This window comes from Dunckerocampus dactyliophorus, chromosome 2 (genome assembly GCF_027744805.1).
Source record: "Dunckerocampus dactyliophorus isolate RoL2022-P2 chromosome 2, RoL_Ddac_1.1, whole genome shotgun sequence".
Lineage (NCBI taxonomy): Eukaryota > Metazoa > Chordata > Actinopteri > Syngnathiformes > Syngnathidae > Dunckerocampus > Dunckerocampus dactyliophorus.
This window is the reverse complement of record NC_072820.1, coordinates 11,344,569-11,356,684: the sequence shown is the minus strand read 5'-3', so window position 1 is coordinate 11,356,684 and position 12,116 is coordinate 11,344,569. Positions and strand designations below refer to the sequence as shown.

At 43.5% G+C, this 12,116-nt stretch overlaps 1 protein-coding gene across 3 annotated transcripts in view; it reads left to right on the top strand.

The window, feature by feature from the left end:
- Nucleotides 1-10,779, top strand: part of sema6ba (sema domain, transmembrane domain (TM), and cytoplasmic domain, (semaphorin) 6Ba) — a 36,500-nt gene extending 25,721 nt beyond the window's left edge. For all 3 annotated transcript variants that reach the window (XM_054767784.1, XM_054767783.1, XM_054767782.1), the window contains 9 exons: nt 2,702-2,790; nt 2,868-3,085; nt 3,172-3,303; nt 3,833-3,982; nt 4,103-4,279; nt 4,899-5,039; nt 6,377-6,454; nt 6,781-6,842; nt 8,047-10,779. In XM_054767784.1, coding sequence (XP_054623759.1) covers nt 2,702-2,790; nt 2,868-3,085; nt 3,172-3,303; nt 3,833-3,982; nt 4,103-4,279; nt 4,899-5,039; nt 6,377-6,454; nt 6,781-6,842; nt 8,047-9,026 — 2,027 coding nt within the window. In that variant the 3' untranslated portion in view covers nt 9,027-10,779. The remainder of the gene's footprint in view (nt 1-2,701; nt 2,791-2,867; nt 3,086-3,171; nt 3,304-3,832; nt 3,983-4,102; nt 4,280-4,898; nt 5,040-6,376; nt 6,455-6,780; nt 6,843-8,046) is intronic.
- Nucleotides 10,780-12,116: the final 1,337 nt, after the last annotated feature.

The following is a 12,116-nucleotide window of genomic DNA, read 5'->3' as shown; positions in this document are numbered from 1 at the left end:
ATTCAGCCACATTGGAGAGTTTTCCAGCATGAACTACCTTTTTAAGGTCATGCCACAGCATCTCAATAAGATTCAGGTCAGGACTTTGACTAGGCCACTCCGCCATTCAGAGGTGGACTTGCTGGTGTGTTTTGGATAATTGCCCTGTTGAAGAACCCAAGTTGGTTTCAGCTTGAGGTCACAAACAGATGGCCGGACAGTCTCCTTCAGGATTTTTTGACAGCAGAATTCATAGTTCCATTTATCACAGCAAGTCTTCCAGGTCATGTAGCAGCAAAACAGTCCCAGACCATCACACTACCACCAGCATATTTCACTGTTGGTATGATGTTCCCCCGCGACCCTAATGAGGAAGAAGCGGTATAGAAAATGGATGGATGGATGGATGGATGGTATGATGTTCTTTTTGTGAAATGCAGCATTACTTTTACACCAGATGTGATGGGACACACCCCTTCCAAAAAGCGCAACTTTTGTCTCGTCAGACCACCGAGTATTTTTCCAAAGGTCTTGGGGACCATCAAGATCTTTTCTGACAAAATTTAAGACGAATCGTAATGTTCTTTGTGGTTTTCATCTGGGAACTTTGCCATGCAGGCCGTTTTTGCCCAGTGCCTTTCTTATACTGGATGATCTTAAATGAGGCAAATGAGGCATGCCATTCTTTGGATGTTGTTGTGGGGTCTTTTGTGACCTCTTAGATGAGTTGTCGCTGCGCTCTTGGGGTAATTTTGGTTGGCCGGTCACTCCTGGGAAGGTTCACCACTCTTCCATGTTTTCGCCATTTGTGGATAATGGCTCTTACTGTGGTTCACTGGAGACCCAAAGCTTTAGAAATGTTTTTTTATAACTTTTTCCAGACTGATAGATCTCAATTTATCTCAGTTAAGTTATGTTTTAACAGGGGGGCAGTCACTTTTTCACACAGGGCCATGTTGGTTTGGATTTTTTTTACTCCCTTATAATAAAAATTTTCATTTAAAAGCTGCATTTTGTGTTCATTTGTGTTGTCATTGACTAATATTTAGATGTGTTTGATGATCTGAAACATTTAAGTGTGACAAACATGCAAAAAAAAAGTTAGAGTTACAACGGACGTAACTTGACAGACCGCTCCGAACTGGCCATTGTTGCATCGAGTTTTCTTGTGTTGCGCGTTGAGGTTTGTTAACAACACCCACCAAACCTCAACTGTGGCAGTGATTGACTTACCATGAAATTGTACTTTACCTTTAGCCATCATTCCTTATGCGTCTGTCATCCCTAACCCTTCACCAAAGAAGGACGATAAGAAAAAAACAAACATTTTTATTTTCAGCTTCTGTCCTGTGCACTGACTGATCCGGTGTGTGGATAACACCTGGTAGATTTGTGTGTATAACAATGGGCTACATTTCACTGTCTGTAATGAACGGCTTTGTAAGTTGGAAACAGTAATTAATTGCATTACAGCATTACTCCCAACACTGAATAAAACATCAGTTCTTCTATTACTGCCTCTCCTGTTCAGGTTTGTGAGACAGGAGTTTACCTCCTGCATTGATGCCATGTCAATCACTGGGGAGAAAATAAACTACAAAATCCTAAAAATAGCAAAGTCCAGACATGGACTGAATATTTAATTCAGCCATGGATGCAACACTTAAATAATAAATTAATGCAAAATGTTCCAGCATGACTTTATGCCCAGTACAACAAGCAAGGTCCATAACGGCGTACAAGAATGAGCCTGGTGTAGAAGATCACCTTTGGGATGAACTAAAACAAAGATTTTGAGCGAACAGGCCCTTTCTCAGGTCCAATATCAGTGAACTCTGACCTCACAAATGTTTTTTTTCTGGATCAATGCACAAAATTGTACTGAAGCACAAAAACTTGCAGGAAAGAGTGAATGTTATCACTTAATTTTAAGTTCCATCCAGCTGGGCCGTTAGGCAATATAGGCACATCCTATGGGCATCACAGCCACTAGGAGGCGCCACAAAATCGGGAAAAAGATTTAACCTTCAGTATAATTACAGTAAAATTATTATTACTATGAACTAGGGGATGCTCCGATCAGGGTTTTATGCTGCCGATTCCCATACCGATCATCCATGAATAAGATTGGCCGAAACCGACAACGATTAAATTGATTAACTGCTGCGTGTAAACAAAGATGCAAGAATAGCCAAACTGAGATAGATTTGGTAAGTTTTGCATACAGTTTTTTAATATAGTATTTTTATATAGATTTTTTATACAGCTGGCTCTGGTTCAATGATTAGGCGTCCCAATTCTTGTGTCCATAATTCCATAACATGACTAAATAATGACTTCCACAGTGGAAACCCTCATATGCAGCTAGACCTACATGTGATACAGCTACATTATTATTTTTAAGTGGAGCACGCACAGATAGAGTGACATATTTAGGTTATTGTAATCTGCAGGTTATGTCTCTAATAAGGCTTGTGGTCATGCTTGTTCTTTAAAAAGGCGAAAAACAAGGTTCCAGCAGGTCAAATGCAGATCAGTGCTGGATGAATAAATGACAAATAATATCCCTTCTCTTGTCCATGATGATACATTAAAGCGGATATGAATATTCAATGAGTGTGTTGGTGGACAGCGGCTGCTTGTCTTGATTTGACTGACTGTGAGTGTTATAATTGGCATGGTGTTGCTATGAGAGCCTCACACTGTTTTTCTCCTAATGCAGAGCCCTACTTTGTGAGCGCCATGGAGTGGGGGCCTCATATTTATTTCTTCTTCAGAGAAATGGCAATGGAGTTTCACCATCTAGAGAAGGTTATTTATCCTCTTATTCCCATCTCTCCATTTATTATTACACCTCTATTGGAATGTGCTGTCCCGTGTTATTCCAGGTAATGGTGTCCCGTGTGGCCCGTGTGTGTAAATCCGACCTGGGTGGCTCGCAGCGTGTTCTAGAGAAACAGTGGACCACATTTCTGAAAGCTCGGCTCAACTGCTCTGTCCCTGGAGACTCGCACTTTTACTTCAACCTCCTCCACGCCACCAGCGGCATCATCCACATGCAAGGGCGAGACGTCATCCTGGGTCTCTTCTCCACGCCTCCAAACAGGTACCAGCACAAGCACATTGCACACACACATCCACAAAGATTGTTCCCGTCTCTTATGTGTGTGTTTCGTCCTTTGAATCCGGCAGCATTCCTGGTTCTGCCGTCTGTGTGTTTGACATGCAGCAGCTGGCTCATGCCTTCGAGGGACGCTTCAAGGAACAGAAATCCCCAGAGTCGATTTGGACTCCAGTACCAGAAGAGGCAGTCCCCAAACCTAGGTATGCTTATGCAACATTTATGAGCTTGCACAGAAACATCATCATCCATCTTGTGGTGGAAAATCCCTGTTAGCACCAGTAGAGAAAAGAAACTTCTCAAACGACAAATTTGTCTTTTGTATTCTGATCAGAGGGGAAGACAATTGAAACAGACCCATAGCTCTCTGATGCAAGTATCCTCACTAGGGTCCAGTCCAGGGTGTACCCAGCCATTCGCAGGGCACATATAGACACATTCATACCAATGGACAATTTAGAGTCACCCATTAACCTTATGTGCATGTTTTTGGAATGTGGGAGAAAATCCATGTACGCACTAGGGGGAACATGCAAACTCCACACATAGATGCCCAACGGAGATTCAAACCCAGATATCCTGACTTTGTGCCCACGAGGCCACCGTGCGGCCCTTCCAGCAGATCAGTTTGACATTAATTTATATTAGCAGAAGTAACATATTTCTTATGATAAAATGGCCTAATGGGAAAATATAACATTTCCATTACAATCTCTTTCTCTGTTTTTGCAGGCCTGGAGGATGTGCAGTCCAGGGCTCCAGATTTAGTTCATCCACTACTCTGCCAGACGAGGTATTAAACTTTGTGAAAACCCACCCTCTGATGGATGAGACGGTACCGCTGCTGGGGCACAGACCTTGGGTGGTCAAGACTATGGGACGGTACTGTGACAAAATGCTTTCTAGCTCAGGAACTTTTATGTCATAAAAAATTTAGAGGGGGTAAAGGAAATAGATTTTATTGGAGCCGCTTGTGTTTTCATGGTCGATATGTCTTTGCAGGTACCAGTTGACAGCTATGGTAGTGGACACAGAAGCCGGCCCCCATAGAAACCGCACAGTTTTGTTTCTAGGTTCAACCCGAGGGACCATTCTCAAGTTCTTAATGATTCCCAGTGGGGATGCAGTGTCCCACAGCAGTGTCTTCCTGGAGGAGGTAGAGGGCTTCAACCCAGAAAAGTGAGTAGGAGTAAATAGATTTTTGTCCTTGACCTCTGATTGATGACCTCTATTGGCGTTGTGCTCCATTATGTACCACATGGATCGCTTCTATTTAAGAAGAGGTTTTAACACTGACGGCTGCCACCTCCCTCCTGTTTCATTGCATTTACAGATTTAGCCCTTTTACACAGCCATGAAACCTGACATTTTTGTGCCTTTTTTCTCTGTTGCTGTTCTGTACAATTGGGGCAGACACAGAATTAGAGGATGAAATCCAATCAACAGTTTTCCACATTTTGAGGTAGTATCAAAGCCCTAACAAAGGCAGGACGGCATCTGTGTAAAAGCGAATGCAAGAACAGAAGCCCTGTTGTGTTGTAAGTTACGTCACTGTCCGACAAGTATTTCACGAGTACATCATATATTATCCTCATTGGAGGATGCTGTGTCACTGTGTGAAAGCACACAGTTGCAGCTGACGTTTCTTGGTTCTATATAAAAGGCACAAGCAGATAAATGCTGGATCTTGCATTCTGTTTTGTAGAATCTCTGTGTAAAAGACGCTAAAGCGAATGACTTATCATGTGACCCAGTTGTAAACGTGTCCACCTCCTTACTCTCAACTTTATCTCTTCAGATGTGGTGAGGACTCTCCTCAGGCTCGCCAGCTCCTGTCTCTAACGTTGGACCGTACCAGCCACACACTGCTGTTGGCCTTCCCGTCCTGTTTGGTCCGTGTGCCCACGTCCCGCTGCCACCTGCATTCCCGCTGCATGAAGTAAGTAATATACGTTAGCTTTTTTTTTGATTTATTGAAAGCCTCTATTAATCGGGACACCCGCTGCTTTAGTTACACAAATTCATTTGATGTTATTTGTTGTAAACACCTCTCAGGGAATGGTAGAGAGCTGTACACTGCAAAATACAACAACACAAATAAAATACAAATATACCAAAAAAACAAGGTTTGACCAGTCAAACTTCAGTTTTTGAATGGCCCAATTTTTGTATGATTCGGTTTTTGATGATAATTTTTTTTTTAAGTTTGCCTCCATTTTTTTACACTGTCTCGGTTATGGTACAATATCGCGTGAAGATGGCGTCCCCTCCAGCCCTCCTTCAATAAAGGTAAAAGTGATGTTAAATGTTCATTTGTCCATTTCATTCACCATTTATAATAACTTTGCATTGTTTTGTGGACATAAAAATATAATTATTCTCGGTAAAATTATTTTTTTGCTAACATTTTTCATTGTCTGGAACAGGTTGGATTTACATGGGAAAAATTGCTATGTTTGTTGTACGTTTCGGTTTTCATCTGATCGGACCTTTTGCAACCAAAACTGAGGTACTGCTGTTTTAATAAAGTATCTTACTGGCAGTCATGATGCTGCACTGTTGTTATAATAATAATAATGATAATGATAATAATACATTTAATTAGTAGCGGCTTTCAAAAAAAACAAGGACACTGCACAAGATACAGACAAAACAACAAAGGATTAAATCAGCATGAACAAGTGAAGGAAGGACAGCGCGGAAGCAGTCAAAGGGAGTATGCAGTCTTGAACAGATGAGTTTTGATTCTGGATTTGAAGAGTTGGAGTGAGTAGATATTTTGGATGTCAGATGGTAATGAGTTCCAGAGTTTGGGAGCAGAGTGGCTGAAAGCTGTGATCCACATGGTGTTATCTTTGTAAATACACTTTTTAAAAATGTAACTCTTGTATTGTATAGTCTATTATCGCATTAGACTGCCGTCATACGTAATGTTGTGGCCCTTTCGTGCATACCCGTATTACAGTTGGTATGTTGTGTCAATCCTGCCAACCTCAGGCAGATGATTGGCTTGTCACATGCATCACTATTATGTTGAGCTTGAAAACAAATTTCACTTGAGATTTATAATGAATACCTGACAAATAGAACAAATAACAAATCCATCTCTTCTTTGACCTTTTTTCAATAAAGTCATACTTGACATTTGAGGAGTGTACAGCCAAGCAGATTAATTGCTTCCTTTTTATGTTTATAGCAGTGTTTGCATGTTCTGTTGTTTTCCCACAGGGAATAAGCATATAACGAGATTACCTATCTTGCTTCCTGTGCACACAGGAGCTGCCTTGCCTCAAGGGATCCGTATTGTGGCTGGACCAGAGGCAGCACCTGCTCTTTCCTGAGACCAGGAACCAGGTGAGGGGAACACATCCATAAAAAGAGACCTGCTGACTGATAATCAGCAAAGGCTGTGTGCAAAGATACTTACTGTAGAGGCAAAGCTGCACCTTGCCTATGTATGGAGCTAAATTTTAAGCAACACTTGCGCTCAATTTGTTTTTTTTAAGTAAATAATTGTTAGTAAAGAGATTATTTTGTTATTATTAATGTGGTGGGTTAAGAAATGTATTAAAAGCCAAGTGCGCTTTTTTGTGGTTCATGATATGTGACGTACTGTATGACATTGCATTGAATATGATGCATCTATGACGTTTTAATGTGTGATTTGTATGTGCCTGTAGGCTGCCTTTCCAACAAGATGTGGAATACGGAAACACCAGCTCCCATTTAGGAGACTGTGATGGTAGGTTGCGGCACCAGGACTGCGTGCTTCTATTCACATCCAAGTAACTAATGGAAGTCTCCGCCTAGTGGCTCAATCCCTCATTACATACTCCCACTGTTTATTTTCTCTGAGTGTATGAAAGTGGGTGAAAGGAGCTGTTGTGAATAAGAGACTATTCATGACGCGTTTTTTTAATTTAACCCATTACATGCAGGATGTAATGTTACGTGCAATACAATTTTTACTTCCTACTCAGCAAGATCCATTCATCCGCAACACCTGTCGTTGATGGTTCTGACGTCTTTGTCAGAGCTGATTGGTGTGTACAGCTGGTATTTGTTTTACTTCTGCCTCACTTGCTTTGGGTCAGAAGTGTCCCGGTGTGACAGTTTAATTAGGGGGGATGTAGCTGCCAACACAGACAACTCCAGACTGCACAAGGAGGAACAACATCAATGCAGCCTCCTACGGCATGCAAAGCTTTGTTCTCTTTTCTGTCTTCAATATGACAGAGGGCGTGAGCTTAGCATAATATGCTGCTTTCACTTCTGTTGAGGGACTCACATGTCATTGCAGCAGTACCCAAGAGGGTCTCTTATCCAGCTTTGCTCTGAAATTCACTCACTTAGAGAAAAGCAGAACTCCTTTTCCACATAGGCTAAAGCCTTTTCCCTTTTAAAGTCAGTGCTGCTAGGTCAGACCTTAAAGTTCCAAAGGAGTTTCTTTTCAAGCTTTCGGCACACTCATTTTATATAAATCTGATCATCTGAAATTGAGCACCAGCTGAGACAGAGACAAACATGCACTGCTGTTGCCGCAGATGGGAGTGATTAGAGCTGGGTGGAAACACTGAAGTCATGGTATGCTCTGTGGAGAGATTCTCTAACAGGGCTGCACAATGGAAAAAGTGAGGAGCGGAGAGAAGAAAAATGAGTGTGTGTGCTGTTTGGGTCTGAGCTCGACTCTGATGACAAGTGCAGGCTTCTCCAAACCTTTGGAGCCTATGGAGCCTCAAGGCCACACTGGAGAGAAGCTATTGTTTGCAGTACACTATCATAGCTCTATCTTCAATCTCAAGATAGGAAATGCATTAACAGTACACATACACAACATATGTAATTTATATATATATACATACATATATATATATACTGTATATAGTGTGCCAGTAGATAAGATGTGTGTTGCCGTCATGCTAATAACTTTTTCTTCTGATCTTTAGGTATCCTGCAGCAAAGCCTTTTAATAGAGCCAGAGAGTCTTGTCTCCCTCAATCTACTGGTGGTCTCTGCAGTCTCAGCATTCACCATTGGGGCGGCGCTCTCGGGCCTCGCCGTCTGCTGGATCATGGCTCACAAGCCCGCCAACCGTCGCCATAGCAACACCACCCAGTCATCTATCCAACGGCGTGAAAGGGGCCTATTAAGTAATGCTGGTGGAATGGGAGGCTCTGTGCTCAGCGTGACGCGCCAGGGAGGTGGCGAGCGCCCCTGCACTCAGGGCGGGGAGACCCTGTTTGTGATGCCCAACGGCTGGGTGAAATCCGGGGAGCTTGACCCAGGTTTCCTACCCACCCCGGAGCACACACCCCAGCAGAAACGCAGAGGCCTGCGCCTGTCTGACTCCAACTCTGGGGGATGGGACACAAGCCAGACCTACTTGGGGGGAGGCTCTGTGGGTCTGGGCTCCCCTTGTCGTATTCCCCCCTCAGTGTACCTGACCACGAGACTGTTTCAGCAGGCGGGAGGCGGCCGGCACAGTGGCGAGAGCCGGGGAAGTGACACTCCCCGACAGCACTATGTCTGTTTGAGCAAGCAAGAGAAAGGAGTGAAGGGGACTCCCAAAGTCCCCCTAAGGAAGTCCGCAGGGGAATACGTGTACCCCATGACGCCCCAGGACTCACCTGAGCGCCGGAGGGTGGTGTCAGCGCCCAGCGCACCCGTGGAGTACGGCGAACCTCTGCCTTTGCGCTGGCCAGCCCAGGAAGGCTACATCCTCAGCAGCCACGGCATGGTGCCCGTCCCCTTGCCTCCTCCCTCAATGGCCGCCCCCAGCAGCCAGACATACCAACAGCACACCCCTGCGCTGACCAGGGCTCTATTGAGAGGGGCACTGGAGCGAGGGGAGCTTGGCGAGCTGATGGACTTCAGCCAGCTAATGAGTAAGAAGAATTGCAATGACAGGACTCCGGCTGGGCACTGACTGCTGAGGAAATAAAGGGCCTGCATGAGCGCCTTTCCACGTCTCTTTGCATTGACCTGTCTTTAGCCTCAGCCACCCACCCACCCACACCCCCAACCCTCTCCATCTCTGGACATTTTTGTGCATTGTCATTCAAGCCCTCTGGTCTCCTCTGTGACTGTCTCAGGCAACCCCCCTTGCTCCCCACCCTCCATTACCGTGTTGGCGAGGCTCTCGTTACGACTGGCTGCTGCGCCTGCCGATCTTTTACTGGCTCGCACTAATTGGTCAGATGGACGAAGGTTGTTGCTGTGTCTGCATTGCAGAGTTGCCTCGCCTGCCAGCGCTCTCCAAGGCAGCAGGGAGAGGGCACAGGAAAGAAAGAAAAGACAGCACTTAGTGGCTGTCGTGGAAGTGAAGCAAGACTAATACAAGGATGCTATTTTCTTCACTGACAAAACTGTTGGGACACACCTTTTGGTTATCTGAGGCATTTTGGACAATTCTGTGTTTCCAATAATGTGAAAACAGTTTAGGGATGGGCTTTGGCCTTGTAGAAATTAAAGTTTGGAAGAGTAGAATCTTTAAACGCTGCAACAGAAGGAATAACTCCATATTATTTTGCATTTTCACTTTCTGTAGGCATAGGGATGGGCATATTAATAAAATTTCCTTGTTCAATTAATAAATTATTTTTAAATAGATGGGAGAATCTCTCTGAATGTTTCGAACTCCTTTTTTCATGCCAGTGGCCACAACCAAGACTGCATCAACAGCACCTCGGCTGGTTGCAGTCAAGTACTGCACTCATTTTTTTTTAAACTCGATTCATCAACCATCACACAACTGACTATTATGCCCATCCCTAATCAGTAATCAAGCGTCCATTGTTCTCCACCTGCTGGTGTGACTGCCATCTGACTATGGTTCACGTCACACGTTTCGTGAAGATAATGAGCTTTATGTGACTCATCAAAAGTCGGTGTGACTATAAACAGGAAACAAAAGAAGAAGCTCATCTGCTTCCTCTTTGTTGTACTTATACATGCAAGTTGTTCAGTGTACACAGGCAGCGTGGCGTGAGTGTTAAATGCACCCAATAGTCCAAGTTCTCTCATAGCGATGCAGGATCATAACTCTTTGGAGAGAGGAGAGCAAGACTGAAATGTCAGCAGTATTCCTGCCAGCCGCATGCTCTCTGTAATGACGTTGTCGCCATCACTGACGCCCATTGCTCTTTTCACCCCCTCCGCCCCATGTACTACTTAATGGCCTATAATTCCATGAGGATGTCTCTGGAAATGTTTGCACCAGAAAACTGACCAGAGAGGGAGAAAGGTGTAATTGGGAATGCCTTGTCTTTTTCCACACATATTCATTCAAGCTGTATTATTGAACACCGTCCAGCTCTTATGGGTAAGAATTTTCCTGGAAAGCCCACAGAAGGTCAAGGTCCCACAGAAGTGATGCAGAACAAAGTGACAGTTACAGAGGCGATGATGGAAACTCAAAAGCCAATAGGTGTAATGGAAATGCCCCAAGCAGGCAAATGGGCACATAAATCATCGACCATCGACATGTCGAGTGCCATGAGAGTCAGCATTTAGATCAGCACAACATTGAGATGGATGTCATATAAAAAAGCAAAAGCCACCGACATCAGCAACGATAACAATGTGCTTCGTTAATACAGATTTGCTTTGTCGTGTGCACCAATTCTATGGTCAATGTACATAGTAAGGTTTAATTTCAACAAACACTAAGATGCTATCCATCAGAGAGCTTGAAAGCAAACAATAACATTTGATCATGTCATTATAACTATGAATGTAGAAAAATATATGTTGTTACATGTGCTCACCTGCCTTTTCATAAGGCAAGCAATACAGCCATAATAAATCCTCCTTTCATAAAGTCTACAATAGTCAGAATCTGAGAGGTTCTTATTCAATTCAATCGTTGGTCCTTCAAGAGACTTTAATCAGTTGAAGAAATACACTGTTCAAAAACAATAAAGGGAATCACTGCAGTGTAACTCCATGTCAATCAGTAAGAAAGAACAACTGCGAATCAATCCCACATATGCAAACTGGAGAGACAACATGTAGAAAACAGAGGAAAATAGGACAACCTGTTTGAAGGAATGGTGTTGATGGCTTTCTACCTTTTCTGGCTGAACCCTGACCAGTTCCCTCACTAGCAATAGCATGAGGACTATCCATATGCACTATGGACCAAATGTTTGTTAGCTCCCCCAGTAGAGTTTCAAGAGCGTGAAGGAGATTCTAGGAGACGGGCCAGCACACCAGAAACGTAGGAGGGGAACATTTCCTGGAGTGTGCCAACATTTCCGCAATGACAAGGCCATTGATGCAATTGACTGATCCGCCCATTCCCCAGACTTGAACCCAACTGTAACGTATTGTCACATTCACGTTGCACCGCAGAATGTCCAGAAGCTGACTGATGCTCTGATTCGGGTCTGGGAGGAACGTTCCCCCAAAAGATAATATCACCAATTCAGACAGTGTAGAGAGTGCATACATGCACGTGGAGGCCATGCACACTACTGAGACATGTTAATAACCGAAAGTTGGATGAGCCTGTCATTTTTCGACTTTGATCTAGCATATTATACTTTAAAATGTGGGTTTCCATTAAATGTTATGACAGATTACACTAACCAGTACAGGATGTGTCATTAAGTATTCCCATCATTTTTTGAGCAGTGTATTACTCTCATGACAGGAGGATTATGAGGTGGTTGGATATTACACTGCAGTAATAAGAATGAAATGACCAACCCACTCACTTTCATTCACATCTGTGTGCCAAAAACCTTCTTAGGAGTATTGTATTGATGCCAGTTTACAGAAGCAAAAAAAAAACCTTGTGTTTAAGTGCCATGATGACGACTATTTCAGTCAGCAGTGCGCCTGCTGTTTGAAAAGCTCCATATTACTTATTGCAGTATGCTTTGTAAAATATTTGCCTTTGACCTTACATGCTGAATGTTTTTCTTTTACGTGTAGGCCTGTACTGTTGCAGCCGCAATGACGGAACCAACAGTGTTTAAAGATCGTACTACAACTGTAATGTACTGTAAATATG